The sequence below is a fragment of the Martes martes genome (assembly GCF_963455335.1).
Source record: "Martes martes genome assembly, chromosome: 14".
Taxonomy (NCBI): domain Eukaryota; kingdom Metazoa; phylum Chordata; class Mammalia; order Carnivora; family Mustelidae; genus Martes; species Martes martes.
In genome coordinates, this window is record NC_137902.1 from 15,380,261 (window position 1) to 15,402,686 (window position 22,426).

Genomic DNA, 22,426 nt, shown 5'->3' on the forward strand with positions numbered 1-22,426 from the left:
CAGAATCCTGACTCTGCCACAAACTACGACAATGCACTCTCTCTCGGGGTCTTCACTTCTTCTTCTGTAAAATGAGGAATCATAACACCTACCTTAGGAGGACTAAAGTATATAACTTATGGATGCCCCAAGCTGAAGACTTCACACATAGTACACTGCTCATTAAATGATTATCATTAGTTATGGTAAGAAAGAGCAACTTTTAAGTGGTCAGAATTTGCCTATTCAAGTTCTCTAACTCAGGAAAATGGATTTCCTTGTGTTTTTTTAAATCTATTTAAACCCTCAGTAAAGATATTTTTCCAAATGAATTAAATAAAAACTGTAATTTTTTAAAATGCAAAATCATATATTGTTTTCAGCTTTCTTAAAAAATGGAATTTTCTTCACCAAAAACTTTATCCTTTTCTTCTAAATAAGCATTCATTTCCTTTGGATAGCTTAGATCAGATTTGTTATTTGTACCTAATTTTTTGGCTCTAATAAAATGGACTGGACACTGTAGCACAGTATTTTATAAACCATGAATCACAACCCATTAGTGCATCATGAAATCAATTTAGTGGATTATCAACATTTAAAAGGAAAATGAAATAGAATAAAATACAAAACACCAGACCATGTAAAAAAGTAAGTATTGTCCTATAGAACTCTGTTTCTAAGATGTGGAGACAGGAATCCCAACATATGTATTTCTGTGACAATGGATAGAGTTATACCAAAAGTTTGTAAAACATACTCTAGCCTGTGGATACACACTTTAGCAGTCTGTAAACTTTAGAACCTCTACCAGAGGCATTAAAAAAAAAAAAGAAGAATAAAAAGGGAAAGGGATAAGTGATTTTTCTCCTGTCAATCAATTCCACCAATCTGCCTCCATAAGCAATAATGCTCACTATTTCTCCAACAGAAAGTGTGACTTCCTCTCAGGAACCGTAAGCCTCACTTTCTCAAAAGAGCTGATCCTCAGAGATGAAATCTGAGATAAGCAAAAAAAAAAAAAAAAAAAAAAGAGCCAAATATTTTGTCAGAATCCCCAACACGACACTCCACACTGGAAGATTCATACATGGCTAAGACTCACTACAGTGACATAGTACCATTACACTGTAGGATCAAAAAGGGAAAAAGACACTGGAGAAATCCACACACAGGTTTCCTTATTCTCTCTTCCTCCTGTGACAGAGGACCCTTGAGCATGCTCCTTTCTCCAGCATATAAAAAGCGTGTGCAATGTTCCAACTCAGGAAAGCCTTTTAGAAACTCAGAACCCAAAGTTCTTAATTGGGGGGAATGAGCACAGTTACCCAGACACAACTGCACAAGTAGTAGGACAAAATTCCAGACTCCTAAAAGGAAACCAGGTGTTCAGCACACACCACACTGTTCACACCAACAGCTGAGGCACACAACAAGCCACCCTTACTGGATAGGAAAGGTGGGAACAATCTCAAAATCCAAGTTCCCAGATGCCTGCCAAGGGCAAGATTTGCAAGCAGGCCTTTCTAAACACAGCAATTTCAGGCCTGCTAAGTTAACTCTTTGCTTCACAGATACAAATCCTGTCTCAAAGTCCCATCCACACACAAAAGTGGCTACTTCTAATAGCTTTGTATACCTTGCACCATTTAAGCCTTCTTTAGAAGACGGCATTATAAATCCAGTAGATCTGAAATACTCCAAAAGACCAAAAATGGCATGGCTTTATCTGTTCTCAATCAGTATTTCTTTCTATAACAAGTGGCAGTTACATCAAACTTCCATTCGTATCTCTTACCCAGAACTCCTCGGGCTGCACTGTCTAGTGTGCCTCCATGTCCAATTTTCAAAGTTTGCTTTTTCCTTTTGGTCCATTCTGGAGAAGGCATTCCAGCTTCTATGAGAGTAATTGGATAAGAAATGGCAATTAGCAAGACAAACAAAGTAAGAGCTCCATAAATATGGGGGAAAGATGGATGGAGTACCCAAAACAAAAAGGATTGTACAAACTTAACAGATTGAGATGATAACACTATTAGCAAAGAACAGACTTAAAAATGTACAGACACTCCCTAAATTATGAAGAAATAGTATTACAAAATTAGTTGAGTAGAAACTAGAATTCACTTTCTAGAAAATTTTTTTTAATGTGAGCAAATATCCAGGCTAACCCTGAAAAACATAGTAAATTCCTAGTAGTGAGCTGTGAAATGATTAAAAGAAGTCATTTTTTTTTAAAGATTTTATTTATTCATTTGACAGACAGAGATCACAAGTAGGCAGAGAGGCAGGCAGAGAGAGAGGAAGGGAAGCAGGCTTCCTGCCCAGCAGAGAGCCCGATGCAGGGCTCGATCCCAGGACCCTGAGATCATGACCCGAGCCAAAGGCAGATGCTTTAACCCACTGAGCCACCCAGGCGCCCCAAGAAGTCAGTTTTTATATAGGCAGCTAGTTTTAAAAGTTCTTGATTTCATTTCTAATTCTCTCGTTTCCTGGTATTCTTTGCTGGTACCCGCAGCTACCTAATGTTGGGAGTACCTTTCAAAGGGCTACTTCTAAGAACACTAAGTTCCCAAATTATCTATTTTTGTTGCCCTTCCCTCCAAATCAAAACCCTCAATTCCTTCAAGAAGCTAATCTTAACAAAAGGTTATGTGGGCCCAAAACTGCTAGAACTCATACAGGAATTCAGTAAAGTGGCAGTCTATAAAATCAGGGCACAGAAATCATTTGCATTTCTATATACCAACAAGAAGAAAGAAGAAACAGAAATGAAGGAGTCAATCCCATTTTCAACTGCACCCAAAACCATAAGATACCTAGGAATTAACCTAACCAAAGAGACAATCTATACTCAGAAAATGATAGAATACTCATGGAAGAAACTGAGGAAGACACAAAGATATGGAAACACGTTCCATGCTCATGGACTGGAAGAACAAATATTGTGAAAATATCTACACTACCTAGAGCAATCTACACATTTAATGCAATACCTATCAAAATACCATCAACTTTTTTCACAGAAATGGAACAAATAATCCTAAAATTTGTATGGAATGAGAAAAGACTCCGAATAGTCAGAGCAATGTTGAAAAAGAAAAGCAGAGCTGGAGGGATCACAATCCCAGACTTCAAACACTATTACAAAGCTGTCATCATCAAGACAGGATGGTACTGACACAAAAACAGACACATAGAACAATGGAACAGAATAGAGAGCCCAGAAATGGACCCTCAACTCTATGGTCAACTAATCTTCAACAAAGCAGGAAAGAATATCCAATGGAAAAAAGGGAGTCTCTTCAACAAATGGTGTTGAGAAAATTGCACAGCCAAATGCAGAAGAATGAAACTGGACCATTTCCTCACACCACACACAAAAATACACTCGAAATGGATGGAAGACCTAAATGTGAGACAGGAATCCACCAAAATCCATGAGGAGAACACAGGCAGCAACCTCTTCAACCTCAGCTGCAGCAACTTCTTCCTAGACACATCACCAAAGGCAAGGAAAGCAAGGGCAAAAATGAACTACTGAGACTTCAAGATAAAAAGCTTTTGCACAACAAAGGAAATAATCGACTAAACCAAAAGATAAACCGGCAGAATGGGAGAAGGTATTTGCAAATGACATATCAGACAAAGGACTAGTATCTAAAATCTATAAAGAACTGATCAAACTCAACACCCAAAGAACAAATAATCCAATCAAGAAATGGGCTGAAGACAGGAACAGACATTTCTGCAAAGACATCCAAATGGCCAGACACATGATAAAGTGCTCTACATCACTCAGCATCAAGGAAATACAAATCAAAACCACAGTGAGATACCAACTCACACCAGTCAGAATGGTTAAAATTAACAAGTCAGGAAACAACAGATAGGTGTTGTCAAGGATGCGGAGAAAGGGGAACCCTCCTACGCTGTTGGTGGGAATGCAAGCTGGTGCAGCCACTCTGGAAAACAGCATGGAGGTTCCTCAAAAAGTTGAAAATAGAGCTACCCTACGACCTAGCAATTGCACTATTGGGTATTTACCCCAAACACACAAATGTAGTGATCCAAAGGGGCACGTGCACCCCAATGTTTACAGCAGCAATGTCCACAATAGCCAAACTATGGAAAGAGCCTAGATGTCCATCAACAAATGAATGGATAAAGATGTGGTATATATGCCTACACACACACACACAAACACACACACACACACACACACACACACACACACACACAATGGAATATTATGCAGCCATCAAAAAATGAAATCTTGCCATTTGCAATGACATGGATAGAACTAGAGGGTTTATGCTAAGCGAAATAAGTCATTCAGAGAAAGACAATTATCATATGATCTCACTGATGTGTGGAATTTTAGAAACAAGGCAGAGGATCACAGGGGAAGAGAGGAAAAAATGAAACAAGATGAAACCAGAGAGGGAAACAAACCATAAGAGACTCTTAATCTCAGGAAACAAACTGAGGGTTGCTGAAGGGGAGGCAGAGGGCTGGGGTGGCTAGGTGATGGACATTGGGGGAGTATGTGCTATGGTGAGCACTGTGAATTGTGTAAGACTGATGAATCACAGACCTGTACCCCTGAAACAAATAATAAATTATATGGTAATTTTTAAAAAGTGGGGGGGGGGGTTATGTGGGAAGTAGGTACCAGTTAAATTGTCTCAAACTCTGAAGCATTTAGATTTAAAAAAAGAAAACGTCAACCTGGGCCATCTCATCTTCCTATTATAAAGATAAATTGAAATAATGTTATCTGAAAGTGCTTTGGAAACTACACGGCACTCTGACAATAAGTTATTATTATTACTATCATTATTATTGTTATATATATATCAATACACAGACAGAACACTGGCTACTGAACTTCAAATGAGAAAGGAAAGAACAGCTGTATTGATCTACATCTCCCAAACCCATCAAACTTCCCTTATAACCACTGACATGGTGAAGATAAAAAATAGAGCAAAAGAAACAAAAAGAGAGGACAGAGAAAAGAAGAGAAGGAAAGCAGAGCAATAATGGAGAAACCAGAATAGATGTCCAAAATGATGTGCTGGGTTGCCTGGCCTGACTGCATAATTACAGAACACCAGCTGTCTGGAACACAGTCCTCATGGCACTCTCTGATTACATCACAGTGCGGGAAAGAGCCTGCTTTAACACAAACCCATAAGAACAGGCCCAGGCTTCAAACCTTTCACCTTTTACTTGTAATTCATTATGGGCCTCTCATCTATAAATTTATAGAAAACTTCTGGAGAACTCTGTATTTTTCAACTTGACCCTCCTTAGAATATGAAGGCCGACAAACCTGCTTCTTTCCTTTGTGTCCAAATTTACCTCTTTCAAGTTCGAAGACACACCATATCTACTATATTGGAATTTGGTTCATCCTATTGGTAACATTGATGGAAGAATATCTCTTAAGGTCTTTTCTAGCTATAAAATTCTGACGTTTTGGGCCTTGAAGGATTCAGACAGACAAAGAAGAGCAAGGATTTCAGTATAACATGAATCAATACAGGGAAAGGCGAGGGTGTTAATAGAGGCTATGGCCATTAACGGTGGCCTGAATCAGTGGGTGTCAAACCTGGCCAGCAACAGAATGTGCTGCCTTGAAATTCATATCTTTTAGAACCTTCCCAGGTAGCCTGGTTTAGCTAACATAAATATAGAATAGACCCAATCAAAGCAATACAGAAATGGAGTAATGAGAATATCTACATCTGAGTGAGGGGCTTCTAGAAGATGGCCTAGCAACAGCCTTGAAACTATGTTTTAACCAAATTTCAACAAGAAACTTCAGCTCTTGGACTCTTGGAGGCAGATTAACCAGAAGGCCAGGATATGGCTTTGATTCCATCAGAAACCTGTCTGAGAGGAAGAATGGTAATCATTACCTTGAGAATCAAAAAAACCATAGTTCAGCTAATAAATCAGGCCCAATGAAAGCAATTGTGTGTAGGAAACAACTACACACAAATGACACCACTAAGCTTGCTCTTAATGCAATTCCTTCCTTCAACATCCCTATATGACCCATTCTTACAGGTAACAAAGTATAAAGGAAGTATAAAAAAAGAATGAGTACATTTAACACTGGGATTAAACATCTACAAGAGTGTACCTATTGCCATTAAACATTTGAATCCATATTGTGTCAATTTTAATTAACAAATTCCCGCCAGAATAATTTGTTTTTGCATTTAAAAAAAGTATAATAAAGTTTGCCAAGACACACTAAACAATGTTAAAAAGAAAGTTCCTGCAGCTCCTGGGTGGCTCAGTCAGTTAAGCAACTAACTCCTGATTTGGACTCAGGTCATGATCTCAGGGTTATATAATCAAGCCCCCCTCTTTGGGCTCCATGCTCAGCGGGGTGGTCTGCTTGAGAGTCTCTCCCTCTCCTTCTGCCTCCTCCCCCTGCCTGTGCGCTCTCTCTCACTCTAAACTAAATAAATCTTAAAAAGAAGAAGGGGGAGGGGGAGGAGAAAAGTTCCTGTACTGTTTTTTTAATGGAAAGACAGGCCAGGGTCAAATTCAGGAGAGCCCTGAATACACAGCTAAATAGTTTTATCATCAAAGTCTGCAGAAATGTCTATGCTATGAGCTCAGTTAAGAGAAAAGACAGGATTTTTCATCTTCCCATCTCTATAAACTGCATCTGGCTGATTGTAGGTGTCCAATAAATCTAAGGTTCCTTGATGTCACTGTCCGAAATAATCTACTGGGCGGATAAACAGAGATATCCTCCAGGCTCTTCTAATATGCTCCCAGTGTACATGAAGAAACAAAAAAGAATGCTCTTAAATTATACTTAGTGTTCCTCAAAATGTCATCCAAAGGCCACTTACACCAGAACCACCTGGAGGAATAGTTTAAAAATGGTTTCCTAAAAAATATCTCAGAACCTCAAAATCACAATCTCTGAGAGGGCAGAGATCCGGAATCTGTATTTGTACAAGGAACTCTAAATAATTCCTATGCCCACTCTGTGAAAACTACGGCATTAAAGTCTTGGTTAATTAAATAATACCTGCATCTCCAGACTCTTTTTAAGACTTCAACTTTGGGGGTAGAGAGCCAGTGCGTCCTTTAGGAGGGGTTTATCAACGTGAGCCAAACAAAAGTTTCCTGGGCGATCAAATTACAGAATATTAGTTTGTCTGCCCAAGGGAAGGGGTTTATTTGTGTAAGTGTGGGGGTTTTGTGTTTTGTTCTTCCCTGGAGACGAAAACTGTCAACTAGGCTACAGGAGTTCACGTCAGGGCAAGTCCAAGCCCGAGATGCCCCAGTTTTCTGTCCAGAGTTAACTCGGTGGGCATCCTCCCTTTCCCCTCCTTTTACTTCTCGAGCCACCGGCGCGCAAAAACGCCCATTGGCTCTCTGCGGCTTCCGCTCTCGCGGCAACCGCCTCAGCCTGGTCCCCACCCGGGCTGCAGTACCTGCTAGCAGCTTCTCCTTCAGCCGATTCAGCAGCTCGGCTGAAGTGGGCCCTTTGGGCTTGTGCACGGCGAACACGCCGCTCAGGGACAGCAGCTTAGTAGCCAAAGCGGCCTTGGAGACCCTGGCTTCGGATCCGGTTCTGGCAGCGGCTGCAACGGCCGCAGCTGCAGTCGTCGCTGGTGGGGTGGCGGCCGTTGCTGCGGCTGTTCCTGCACTTTCAGGGACCAGGGCTCTGTCTGTTTCCAAAGACGACGACGATACCACCGCCGCCTCAGCAGCTGCCATACTTTTGTAGCCCAGACCTGTTTTGTATCTGGAGTCGCACTCTAATGACGCAACAGGAGAGCGCCCGGCGTCCCTCCATCTTTCCCATACTTCGAAGCCGGGCTGGCGGTGGCAAGGGCGTTTGGGAGTTGTAGTTCGTGGCCTTCTGCTGTAGGCTGAGATGGCTGTACCTTCTGGGGGCTCTGATAAATTAGTGTTTCTTCTGTAATCCTGTCTGCCTCTTAGGTCGGGTTAGTTCTGTACTGCAGGTGTAATTTGGAATTCCAGTCCTAAACTGCTGCACCCAAACACGAAATCTGTGTATATATTGGACGGGCAATCTCTTTACATCCCACCTGCCCACACCAACCCCCCCCCTTTCCGGAACTAAGAGGATCCAGCTTCCAAAAATAAAAAATTTAAAATACCGATTTTGCTGAGGTTTTTGAAGAATCGTGGTTCCCTCGGTTCACTGCACCATTCGATTTATCGTGCCCTTGGATTCACGACTCAGAATTCCAGCACACCTAAAGGTAGGCTCTTTAAATAAAGGAAACTACCTGTTCACTGCTGTATCCCAGGGCCTCACACATAGTCGGCGCTTAACTAAATATTTCAGAATGAATAAATGGATACAAGTTCTTCAAATTTCCAAAAGAAACTTGTGGGCCAAGCCGATGTAAATCACTTGAGCCTATTTTGAATTCGTTCCTGTCCACCCCACGCCCCACGACCCCCACTGTAATTCTTAATAAGTTTAAGATTTTTAATACGTAAAAAAAAATTTTTTTTTAAATACTAACTCTTCTGTGGATTGCATCCCTTAGTAAACCATTGCTTAGATATCAAAAAGCATTGTTGCAATTCATAATATTAAACTTTACTTTCGATTTGAGACTTTCTCTGTAGAAGTTATTTATGCCCCCATCAACACTCAGGAACATTGTTTTGATCCTGGCACAAGGCATAGTGGAGAAAAAGTCTTCATTTTACTTCACTTGAGCTATATTAAATGATCTTATGAGTGAGACAGGTAAAGTTTGTCTTCATTGTTTCCCCAAGTTTCCTTACAGCCAAGCTTTCTCCTCATCATCCTCTTGCACTTTAAAACCTACTATATTGCTGATGCCTTTTTGCTGCTCAAAATTATGAATAATGGAACTTGCCCCATTCATTCAACAAATACATGATGCTTCAAATGAGCAATTTTTCAAATGTAGAATTTATTTCTATATTTTCATCCTTCCCCATTTCAGTCAGATCGCCAGATTCTCATTAAATCTTTAGGGTACACAACAATGTAAATGTACTTAATGCCACAGAAACGTACACTTAAAAATGGTTAAAATGGAAAATTTTGTGTTATGTATATTATAGCATAATAAGAAAGACCAAGAAAAAAATCTTTGGGGAGTTTTTGCAAGGTGGGAAGCTGAATTGGAAGCGGAAGTCAAGAACTCTTATGGTCTATTCTAAAAGTCTAAGCTAAATGAAAATATTGTGTATGGGAGTGTGTGGGAGGCCAGAAGAGAATAGAATTATTTTGAGAATAAAGAGAGAAAGTGAATGATTTGCAGGTCCCACGGTTACCTGAGTGGATACTGGAGCCTGCTTCAAGATTTTTCCTTTTCAAGGAAGGTGCCACAACTTCAGAAGGGAGGAGCACACCCTGAGAAGGAAAGCATCCTTTAGCCTCAGTACAGATTTCTGGGCTCTCCTCTTGGTGAGAAGCAGAGAGCCAGGGACTTTAAGAGAAAGTTTAAAGCAGGATTGAACAATAGCGACTTGGAGATTAGAGAGCCTTTCCCCAGGGGTCTAGACATCAGTAAGCTCCCCTAATTATTTTGTGACTCCAGGATGGAGGGAGCAGAGGGAGAACAGAAATAGAGGTGAAATATAATGCTTCCAATTTGAGTTTTCCACAGTGCCAGTGCAGAGTCAGAGTTAATTCGATTAAAAGAAAAACAGAAGAGCCCTGGGTGTCTTACAGAAGTGAAAAATCACTAAATTCTACACCTGCCACCGATTTTACCATATACGTCAACTAACTAGATAAAAATAAAAATTTGAAAAAGCTCCAGAAAAATGGATATTTCTTGCACATTTTATTTCTGGAATGCTAGGGAACAGCAAAATTAATTCTGCTCTGCTACCAAATCTGTACTCTTGGCATCAGAAGCATCGAGCTCTAATTTTCTGAGGTAACCAACATCTCCCACATAGAGCAAGCCTTGAATTTACAAGTTACTTAATATGTGTATGAGTTAGGATTCTTTGGTTGGGAGTGACAGAAACTGATCCAGTTTAAAATGGAAGAAGGAATCCTTTTTATAAAAGGATTTATCAGACGTACACTGGAATGTTATGCAGAACCTGAGAAGTTCTCTCTTGGGCTCTCTCTCTCTCCACCCACATCCTCTTTTTCTGCTACTCTCTTGCGTCTTCGTGCTTCTCTTTTGCTTCTAACAGGCTTTTTTTTTTTCCCTACTCCTCATTCCACAGTCTGGGTTTAAACCATCCTGTTTTGATCTAACTCCAAAAATATTCTGGATGAAGTCCATCTTGGCCACCTACGGAACAAAGGGCTTCTCTCGCTTTGTCCCTTCATCTTTTTTCACTTTCTTGCTTGATTTTTCTCCACAGCACGTTTTATGTGACATACCAAATATTTACTTATTTCGTTTAATGTCTTATTTCCCCCATCAGAATGCAAGCTCCATAAGAAATTTTTTGTATATTTTATTCATGGCTATGTCTCCAGCGCCTGGAATAGTGTCACGCATAGCGCCCAATAAATAGTTGTTGAATAACTGAATTGATAAACATGGCCGCTCCAGCAGAAACCATGTAAATACAGGGGAATTAATGACAGTCTCCAGAAAAGTAGAGTGCTGAATACATAAAATAATGAGGTGTCTTCCAAGTGCAGCCTCAATGTTTTTGTTTCCATTTCTGTGTGTGTATGGAACGGAAGCAAAGAGAGAATATGGTCACTTCATGCTATATAATAAAATGCCAACTTTCTAGACCAGCTTCCGTGCTGCCCTCAGCTACCCAGTCACTTCCAGGAATGTTAATTAATGAGACCTAAAAATTGATAATCCTCTCGGGTTTGATGCCAAACCTGTCAGAGTCTCCACAACGGTGGCATTCTTGGGGCACTTCTTTGATCCTTGCCATAGGCATATATGCCTGGGAAAACTGTTCTTTATAAAGTCTTCTCCAATTGTTGCTCATCTGTACAACTTCCTATAGATAGTAGAAGCATAGAAAATAGTGCTCGGGGGCGCCTGGGTGGCTCAGTCGGTTAAGCTTCTACTTTCAGCTCAGGTCATGATCTGAGGTCCTGGGATGGAGCCCTGGTCTGGACCCCCTGCTCAGCGGGGAGTCAGCTTCTCCTTCTCCCTCTGCCCCACACTCATGCATGCTCTCTTGCTCTCTCTCTCTCTCAAATAAATAAATTTAATTTAATTTAAAAAGAAAATAATGCTTGATGTGAACATCTAAACCATATAATGTAAGACCCTCATTTTAAAACTGGAGCACAAAATGGTGTTCCTGATAATGAAGAAGAGAATGCTGGAGATTCTCAAATCTCTACCATGACCTTGAGAAAGGCATATATTTTTTTTAAAAGTTCAGAGAACAGATGGGCATGTTTCATTACATGAAATTTGAGAGAGCTAAAAAACTCTCCCCCACCAAAAAAATCTTCTGTCCCTGCCATTTCAAATTATCCTAATAGAGAAGAAAATTATCCTCATAGGGAAGGTAATTAAAGAAGCCAGTGGTTACATAAGAACCTCTGCTGTGAACCAGGTTATTTAAAGGAAACACATTTGTGGTTTCTTGAGAGTTAGACTTCTTTAAAAGAGTTTTATTTTCTAAGGTATAAATATTTTTAATGTTTTAATTTTGATCATAAGTTTCATAATTAAGGAAAATAGTGGCAATAATGTAAAATTTTTAATTAAGCCAAAAATTTTTTTTAAAGAAGGCGTAGATAGTATCACATACATGTAGGAAGGAAAAGTTAAAGTCTAAAAGATTTGGGAATAGGGAAAAAAAAAAGAAAAAATTCCAGAGACATCAAAAGAAAACAAAAATGAACTTTTAAAGATGATCAAGAAAGATCAGTTTACTGCTTGAGGCCAATCAAGTAAAAAAGCTCAAGCAAAGCTCCTATTTTGCCTGACTTCTCCATCAAGGAGATGATTTGGGAATGAAAATGGGCATAGTCAGCCACTGATAGGAGGAGAATGAGGTCCATTCTCCTGAGTTTGGAAAAAGACATTTCTGCACTAGTTGAGATTTGATCTCCTAGCCCAGAAATGATATCTTGGGACCAGGGGAGAGGGAAGATATGAGAGCTTGCAAAAGAGATTGCTTAAGAGAACTTTTGTTGAAAAAATATATATGTTATGTGCTGGCACTTTACATTTTCCTGGAATTTCTATAGTAACTCTCAAGTAATGCTTGTGGAGAAAATAAAGTATAGGCTAGGTCCCAAAACTTCATGACAAGGTAGCTACTATAATTATTATCATCCCCACTTACTGGTGAGAAAATGAAATTAAATGAGGTTAGAGCACTTGACCCAGGATATATTGCTAGCAGAGCATAAACAGATGTGTGGGGGCCCCTACAACCAACCTCAGAATGGACTGTCTAGAGAATTCAAGAAAGCTATAATACTTATGGTCACCATTTATTACAGTGAAAGGATATGGATCCAAATCAACAAAAGTAAATTGCATTTAGGGTGAAGGCACCAAGAGAAACCAGACACAAGCTTCCAGTTATCATCTCCTAGTGGGATCACAAGGACAGTACTTACTTCTCCAAGTAATAAAATGTGACAACATGTGTGAAGTGTTGTCCGTCAGAGAAGCTCTCTCTCGCCTTGGCATCCAGGATTTGAGTTGGTGATCTGTCACATAGGCATACAGGATGTGCATCACTGACCTTAGCTGTTCAGTCTCCAGCTTCCAGAAAACAAATTAACATGTGGTCCAGGACCTCAGGCATACAAGAACAGACATTTGCCCTAAGTCATCTTGTTCGCATAAACTATATTGTCCACCTGATACAGTGTAACCCAAAACCTCAGGCATCCTAAAACATTCTTTTCAGGCAAGATATGCTAAGGAGTGAGAGGTTATCTCCTGGGAACCAGTCAAGGGCTAGTCTTTGGAATGTGCAGAATTAGCACAATTCATCTAATGCACATGTAACTAATCTAATGACTCTGAGGAATATGAGTGGCATACAAAGATGAGGCAGTTAAAGCTCAAAATGAGTAAGCAGCTTGTCAAAGTTACAACAACCAACAGGTGGCCATTAGACTTAGTAGAATTCAGGTTTGCCTGACTCCAAAGTCCATAAACTTAACCAGTATTCAGTAACCACTAACCAGATTGTAGAGGCTAGAGAACTAAGTTGAATTGCAATTATTTTTACAGAGGTGAACATTAAATTCTAGATCCTAAAAACCAATTTTTAGGGTCAAGTCCTAGAAAACATGGTTTAGAATCAACCTGAATGAACAAGTTTGGGGGATTTCAGTCTACATCAAGCCTTACATGAGTACACTATAAAATTTACATGAATATAAAATGGCCATATAAGACAGAATCTTGGAAGCAATAATGGAATCATTATGACTAGAATGAGGAAGGTGTCACGGGTCCTGATAACACAGCCAACTCAACAATGAAGGCAATACTTCATACTCTAGATCTTTCCCTGTCTCAGAAATTTTTTATCCTCTCTCTTCTCAGTTCAATAACAAGGTAATCTCATGAACTATCCCTAAGAAGGTATGATTTTTAATCAAATCAAAGTACTACTTATGTAGGTCAAAACTTCTGAGAATCAGCAATTTTAATCTAATATTAACACCTGATGATAGCAGAAGGTGTCATTCCTCCCGGGGCATTTGCAATTCATTGGAGGAATCCAAGAGACAACAGTCCAGATTAGGAAAGGGAGGGAGATATTTGTGAACATAGAAACATTCTTGATGTTTGCCAATCACATTGTACCCAACCTACATTTTCCTGACAGTTTGTTCCATTAAGCTATACCAATACCTCTTTATGGCATTGTCAATTCATGTCCATTCAAATAAATTAATGTTCCCATCTCAGCTGATTCATTTGGCAGTAAAAGCTAGTTCACCTGCCAACGCATTAGCTGGCTCACAGGACCTCTCTATCAAAAAAGCACATTTTCACAGTAATACACAAAGAGAAGCCACAAGCCCCCACCTCCCCAATACAGCAGTTTAGATTAAACACATGTGAAAATTTTTAAGGGCAAAGAGGTGGAAGAGAGGGGAAATGATACAGAATGACTGGAGATGATAGAAATATTTTACAATGTATAAAGTAAAAGTATTTGACATTTTCTTGCTTTTTAGGTCCATAAAAAGATCCCTGTAATTACTCCTGAGCTCTCAGAACATTCATTCAAAGGACAAAATTGATTCCTTACAATGTATGCAATGTTATCGAGGTACATTGAGGACATTGAATAAATTCTCAAACTAAACCAATATATACAATTATAAATATTGAATTTGTATCAAATGAAATTAATAAATATTTATAGTCTAATGTAAACAAAATACATGTGATTGTGTACAGTTGGTAAATTACAAACACAGTAGATAAGCTACTCTTGGATTTGTCAAATGTGATCTTTATTGCTGCCAAAGTAACACAGTAGATCTGATTGTTTTTATGTTGCCGAACATTCATTTGTTCATTCGTTTGTACAACAAATGTTTAGCATATATTTGTACTGTGACAGGCACATGAAATAACGTTCATAGTGACCACTGCTGCAAATGAGGTCATTGATGAACAGCTTGGAGAAAGTATCATCAGTATCAGTTTTTAAGTAGGCTCTGAGGATTTGGAATATTTAAAACCATTCCATATTCACATTCCAAAGATAATGTACAAATTGTCTTCATTGATTAATCTATGCTATCATAAGCTGGGGAAATGTCATTCTGTGACTTCAGTTTTCTTTAAACATTTGATAATGGTCTCTACTTGAAGACCATTTAAAGGCTGGACTCAGAGGTGACAGATGTTTCCCATTAACAGGTTGAATGAAGAGCCTCTTAGTTAGCCTGGACTATGCTTAGAAGCTAGCAGAGGAAGAAGAATTTACCCTACTGTCATTTGTTATCTGAAAACTCCCGAAGTCTTCAATGTCTCCTATCACTACTTAATTGAATTTAGAAAATCATGATCTTCCTTTTAAATATTTCACAGGTTTTTAAATGTACAACCAATTTTGGGGTGGAGGGGTGGGGGGCCCTGGAGAACATTTGTATATATTCCTCCTAATCTGTGATTTGGTATATATTCCACAATTTAAAAAAAAAATTTGAATGTTTAGGCTAAGTTAGAAAATAAAAATATGTTCTCATTTTTGGAGCCAAGTGCCTATCTGCCTACTTTCTCGATTATGCAGATATGCTCTGGTTCCAAAAATTTCTTGATTCTTGTGGTTAGTCTTAGGTATGGAAAAATATTTCAGAACAAGTGAAGCTTGAGTATGACATTCTAAAATTAGTTTTTACTATTTCACATTGAATTACATGTTATATATTATACCTTCATTACTCTATAAACTTTATAGAAACCTTAAGAATAAGTTCTGACCTGCATCCACATCTCCTATCAACAATAAATGTTCTTTTTTCCTTTTTTTTTCCCCTCTTCTACCACCCTACTTTGAACAAACACTAATTAACCATGAACACCCTAGTCATTCTCCCCCAAAATAAAATTTACTTCTCCTTTACAAAATTTCTGAAAGGAAAGAAAGCAATTCCCTCTTAGTACAGTTAAGATCATACTCAATGTTTTGGGGCTTTGATCTGTTTCTTAAGCTGTAACATGGGAGCCTAGTTCATACCTCGTTTGTGAATTGCCCATGACACCTTGTCAATGGTTGAATTGACTTAGTTTAGCTTATCCTGCTAAAGGTTATATCGCTCCTGTAGGGGAGGAAAAGGTTTTCCTTGATCCTCTTAGGGTTGCTGGCTGGATCTGAAAATTAAACTCACAAAGTAACAGGAAAAAAGCTTACACAGTGTACTGAATTTTTATGTGTACAGAGGGATCTTCACAAAAGAAGAAATGTCTGAAGAAGTGGCCAGAACAGGAAGCTTTTACACCTTTTAGACAAAGAAACAGTAAATTTGTGAAAAATTGACAAGACAAAGGGATTTGGGCTAGAGGTAGTAAATAATGAAGAAATAGCTAGAAAGATAAGAGTTTGTTTAAGAAGGTTTGTTTGTACAGATTTCTCAGCCCCAAATTCCCTGTCTCTGGTGACAAGAATGTCTTCCTTCCTCTTGGTTCAGGGAGGGCACTTTCCACATGGGAGATTTATCTCCAGCTTTCAGGAAAGGAGAACGAGTAGGGGAAGGTCAGAGCGACCTTTCTGCACCTGCCATTTTCTCAAATTCCTTCAGCTTAAGAAATTCAGGAGGCCAACGTGCCATATTTGGGGGAAGCATATCCTGAACCCCATCATACCCAACAAATTTATCTTTGGTAATAAATAACTACTCCAGGGGGAACATCTCCCTCTCCCGCTCATATAAAGTTTTTGGAATAATATTGAGATCCTGCTATCTATACTATACAATAAATATTCCACATTTTATCAAAAGCCAGGGTACTTAGAAGATTCATAAAGCTGCCAGTCTATGTAATTCATCAAATAGATGTGCACACCCATCTATGAAATTCTAGCCTTCCTTCATTTCAGTGTTTAAAACAGGCCAGCTAATTTTATTAAACATATGTATCTAACATTTTCATATATCCAGTGCATAAATTCTATTTTTTGATGACTATGAAGGCATATTTAGTTGACCACTGTGGCATATAACAGGGATACCAGGTAAGAATTTTTAGATAGGGTGTCATTTTGTTAAGAGATACTTCCTTTCCTGATAAATGGCTTTGAAAGCAGCTCTAAGACTTTTCCTTTCCTCATCTCCCCTACCTCGCAGAGCACCTTTGTCAGTACACCTTTGTAACCTGCCTGGGGAGAATTATAATCTGCAGTGTGACTCTGCCTGCCATTAATCTTCCTCCCATTTTAGCGGTCTGAAAGAAGAAATCCCTAGAGCATGTTTTCCCCTGGCCTCTGAGTCATTCTGTTAGCTTCCTTGGTCACAGATAAAAGAGCAATCCTGTGCGCTCACCGCTGGTCTCTGGGGGCAGGGAAGACATGTAACAACGCCGTAGCTCAGATTTTTCCGTGAAGGATTCATGCGTGTCACCAGCCAGCAGAAAATCAACACTATCAACTTCAGTTAAGGTATCACTATAAACAGAAGATGTTTTCATGGCCAGGACGGAGCTCTGAAAATAAGGAAGTGACACATGCAATTGAAAACGTAAATATATTATCATTCAGGGTGTGGGGAAAGATTTCTTTTAAAAGCTTTCATAAAATAACATTTTCTGCCCGCAGCAGCATTTTATCACCAGTTGCAATAACCAACTCCTTAAATGCATGACTTTCCTTAGAAGTCATGAATAAGCCAATTCTGATTCCTGGGTACATAAATTGTCCAGGATGTCTCTTCCAAGTACCAAATTATATGTCTATATTCTGCCCACAGAAGAGCCCTGAGATAATCTTATAACCTTGTATTATTCCCTGAAATATTCCACCAAGGTAGGAAAAAGAACAAAACTCCCAATCAACATAGTATGCAAATGGCACCCCATAAAGATATCTTCAATGTCTGTCAATCCCAAATTGGTCATTTCGTAGCTGTGCGAACTTTGGTGAGTTAATTAACCACTCTGAGCTCTTTTTCCTTTCTGTAAGACGGGGTTGTCAAATGACCTCCTCTCAAGATCGCTGCAAAGATTGAATACCACCATGCATAAAACACTGTGGGAATGACGTCCGCGTGCAACCAACGGAGCTATCATTGTTATGAATGGTAGCTCACCAAACTTGGAGCTCCTCTGAGCAGGTTGTGGGCAAAAAACCCACCTTTCTTCGTATATGCCTCAGTAACTAGCTCAATACCCTACAAGAAATGTTTACAGGCATCAATGGAAAGGAAGGGGAAGAGGAGATACGTATTAAAGAAAGAAGGAAGGGAAGAAAAAAGAAAGCAAACGAGAAGGGTACAGCCAGCAGGGGTAGATCAAGATTTCTCTCCCTTTCATGAGTTTCTGAAGCTGTTTCATTATAACTTGCAGAAACTGGAATGGACGAGACATAAATTCCTTGGTTTGGAGCCAGTGAGGATTCAAAGTAGGGTCCCTATCCTTCATTTGGCATCGGACACCCACTCTGACTAATCCGCAGTGGCACGCAGAGCACGAGGTAGAGTGACTTGGAACACACCTACTTACTTGGTGGGTGTGGGGGGGGGGGGGAAGAGGACATAACCCGATATCATCTTGAAAACTAGAAATTATCCGCAGCTTCAGGAAGAGCCAGGCTTGGCAGTTTTGGGTGAACAAATACAAAGAAAGTGTGTCAGTGGTTTCTAATGTGTCATTGAGGTTGGGTATCATTATTCCGAAGGTCGATCTAGGGGAGCAGAGCTCGCTTCTCAGACGCAAGCGGCTGTGTGGGCTAAGTGAGGTTATTTATAACTGCCATGGTTCAGGATTGCTGATGGAGACTGCAGAGTACTATTTCTTTTGGCAGATGACGTCAATTATTTTGGTGTGTGTTCTTGGAACGTGGTCTTTGCTAAATGGTTGTTAACTGGCCGCAGCTGTTATAGGAAATGATGTTAGTCTTTGGCCTTTTGTGATTACAGTAATAAAACCTGTAACTGGGTATTAGTGTTTGATGATTTATTTTAAGACTACAGCCTGTTCTTCACTCCTCTTTTGTGGGGAAAAAATTGTCTTTGGAGAAACTACATTTTATTCCTCCAAAGAAAGAACCACCATTTCCAGTATTCCCTGGAAGTATATAACACAATGTCTTTTTTTTTTGCGCTTAACAAAAAAAGCGTTTCTGTGATTGTTTTAAGTACTTAACTTGGTACTTCCAGGATTTTAGTTTTTACTGAAGCTAATGTGAATTATTCATCTATCAGCAATACTACAATGCTCTATGCTGTAAGAATACCTAATATGGTATTTACTTCTCTGGATAGAATTGATAGTGGCCTCTCTTCTCTGAAGTGATTCTCTTGTATTTCCAGGGATAGATAAAGGAAATTAGATAAACTTACCCAGACACCAAAGAATTCATCTTCATTCCTACAAGAAATTCTGATTTTATCATGTTTAGTTTAGGAAGTTCTTTAGTTGCCTTTAATTTTGATTTTTAAAACAATTCTTTACTTGGATAAATCTTTCTGACTAAATCCGAGAGGATAAGTCCTAGAAGCTGATAAACAAACGCAGACCTTCATAAAAGTCTATTCAGGATGCCTGGGTGGCACAGTTTAAGTGTCTGACTCTTGGTTTCAGCTCAGGTCATGATCTCAGGGGTCATGGGATGGAGGCCCACGTTGGGGGGGGGGTCTGTGCTCAGCGGGGAGTCTGCTTAAGATTCTTTCCCCCCCCGCCCCTCCCCCCTGCTCTCCCTCCCCTTCTCCCTCTCTCTCAAATGAATAAAATCTTGTTGTTGTTTTTTTAAAAAAAGAGCTTTTCTTCGTCGATGCATTAAACATTTGTAAACATCAAAATTCCATCTGTATAATTAGGAATGTAGAACGTAATGCCTCATCTTGAATATCCGCCTCCTTCAGCCCACCAGGACAGGAAAGCAGGCAGAGGCTGACACAGGAAGAATCAGATTGCCCAGGGGAAAATGATGAGATATATTTTATAGCCCTTTGATTTCCTCCTAATTCAGTGGGTCTTTGATTCCTGGTTTAAATTTATAAGATTTATTATCATTCTACGTGCAATAAAAATACGTTCATTTTTCAAGTAGTAATACTCTAATTAAGAATTGAGGAAGAAATTACTGTAACCCCATGGAATGCAGAGAGCTTTAAGAGCTTTCAAAAAATTACCAGGATAAACAACCGGCTATTTAGGGTCGATGATGGATCTTCTTTTGTTCTGGCAAGATATGAGGAAGAAAAATGATTCCTACAGTTATCTTCCTTTGTAGGTGATAAACAAAGATGGAGATTAGGACCCATCCTGGCATGTATACATGCCATTCATAGTGACAGTCATTTATGCAAACCCCAGAGCAGACTTTGGCTCTGTGTTGAAGCTGTGATGATCGATCCCCAGCTGGGTCCCTTATATCGCCTAAGGAAGCAGTGTCCTCTGTTTAACACCATCTCCCCATTTTTAATGATATCTGGAGACACCCAGATAACACCCTCTGGATTTGTCTCCAGTGACCCTCTCCTGAACTTTGGTCCTGATTTAAGCCTTCAAAAAAGAGACACATTCAAGTTGATTTCGTGCTATGTGCGTATCTGAAGATCCAAACTATTTCTCTTTCTCCTCATTGCCTTCTACCTCTCTGAGACAAGGGGGCCTCTGTTTCATTGTCTCAATAAGTTGAATACTTGAAGGGTATGTTTTCATACATTTTGTTTCTTTGTACTCTTAGTGCAAGGTCCTGGGAGAAGGGTGAAGTTGGAGGCTTCTGTGCTTCTCTCCAACGCTGACTGCCCTTTGTCCCTTCTGTGTTAGGTGCTGCTGCCCTTGTATGTCCCCTCATTCCCTAGCAGACTCGTCTTTGGATCCCCATTTATACAAAGGCTCAAATAACTGATCACAATCTAAATCTCAGCCCATGGTACACATCAGCATCACACGGGGAGGAAAAATTCACCTGCTTTGGTTCTACTCCAGAGAGTGAATCAGCATTGCTAGGAAGGGAACAGGAATATTTACCTCTTAAAGGACCATGAGTATTCCTGATGAAGAATTACTGACGTTCCACTCAATCTGCATTTTAATAGGTTCAAAACCTGCAACTGAAGCCACTCTGATCAACTAAAGAATTCTAAGCAGTCACGGAAGAGAAATGCAGAAAGCTGAGAATTCCCAGGACATAATGGGTGGAGGACTTTGGCTCCAAATCCCTTGTTTGTAACAACTACATTTTTTTTTTAACAATAAAATATTTTACAGTTTTTTTCTGACTAAAAAGTGAATGTTCTTTACAGGAAACATGAAAAGGATGTAAGAAAGAAAACAAAAACTGTAAAGTATGGTCTACATCTGATTCTTTCTTTCTCTCTGTTCCTCATTCTCTCTCTCCCTCTCATACACACACACACACACACACACACACACACACACACACGGTGCCTAACAAAGTGCCTCTCTTATTTTACGTACTCAATAAATATGTGCAGCCTGAATGAATTTGGTGACACAGCTTTGGACTCTTTTCTGGGCATTCACAGAAATATAGTAACAAGCCTTCTAATGGTCTCTATTCCTTGCTTTCTCAATCAGCTTCAAAAGAAAATATTTTTTAGGATAATTGTGTAAAAAATATATAATAGAATTATTAAATACAATTTGAGAGGCTCTTTGATCTTTCAAAATTACTCATTGGCAATTTTTAAGTTTGAAAAAAAATCTGTCTTCTGAGAAATAAGACTTCTGCTTCTCTCTTAATTTCTTTCTTTTTTTTTTTTTTTAAAGATTTTATTTATTTATTTGACAGAGAGAGAGATCACCTGTAGGCCAAGAGTCAGGCGGCGGGGGCGGGGGGGGGCGGTGGAGCAGGCTCCCTGCTGAGCAGAGAGCCTGATGCGGGGGCTCTATCCCAGGACCCTGAGATCAAGACCTGAGCCGAAGGCAGTGGCTTAATCCACTGAGCCACCCAGGCGCCCCTCTCTCTTAATTTCTTCCCAAAAGTATCACGTCTAATTCCATTCAATAGCTGCAACAGTCAGGATTGGGTTTGGTTGCATATATTAGTAATCCCAAATAAGAATGGCTTTAAACAAGAAAAAGTCCAGAGGTAGATAGTCCCATGCTGGGAGGGCATTTCCATGGTGAATCAGAGACCACAGCTCCTTCTTTCTTCCTTCTCTACCGTCGTTTGTACGTGTCTTTCATCCTTAAAGTCTACCCAGAGTCAAAGTTGGCTATTAGAGTACCACCCTTTACATCCAAATTCCTGGCAAGAAAAAGGAGGAAAGAGAAAAGGGAAAAGAAAGAGCATCTGGACTGAGTTAGTGCCTGTTAGGAAGCAATCCTAGAAGGCACACCCATCAATTTGTTTACATCTCAGTTGAGCCCTAGCTTCAAGGGAAGCTGGGAAATGTGGTCAGCTGCTACTAAGAATACAATCACGGTTCTGTTAATAGGAAACAATGGGCAACATATTGTATAGGCAGCTAGCACATAAGAGACCACAGCAAAGTCTCTTATGTCATTCAACAGTCAAAATGCAAATAAGGATACACCTACCAACAAGGAGTTTAGATAGTAAATTTTTATCCTAAAAACTTAGGGTGATTCAGGGTTATTTCAGAAGCTCAAGGATGTTATCAAGGTCTGGGCACCTTCCAACTTTCTGTTATGCCATTCAAAAATATATCAACAATGTCCTTCTCTGTAGCCAAAAAATGGCTACATTGTGTCTTCACATTACAACATCCAAACCCTGGAAAGGGCAAGTTCTCATCTGTGTCTCTTCAGGGAAGAAACTCCCAGCTGACTAACTGGGTACCACATGCCCATGGTTACACCAATCA

At 39.6% G+C, this 22,426-nt stretch overlaps 1 protein-coding gene across 1 annotated transcript in view; it reads right to left on the bottom strand.

Moving 5' to 3' along the window:
- The window catches only part of TRUB1 (TruB pseudouridine synthase family member 1), a 40,873-nt gene extending 33,099 nt beyond the window's left edge, over window positions 1–7,774 (bottom strand). Inside the window, exons 1-2 of the mRNA XM_080823331.1 lie at window positions 7,452–7,774; window positions 1,778–1,876 (exon numbers count right to left, since the gene is read on the bottom strand). Coding sequence (XP_080679457.1) covers window positions 1,778–1,876; window positions 7,452–7,737 — 385 coding nt within the window. The 5' untranslated portion in view covers window positions 7,738–7,774. The remainder of the gene's footprint in view (window positions 1–1,777; window positions 1,877–7,451) is intronic.
- Between the last annotated feature and the right edge of the window lie 14,652 nt (window positions 7,775–22,426).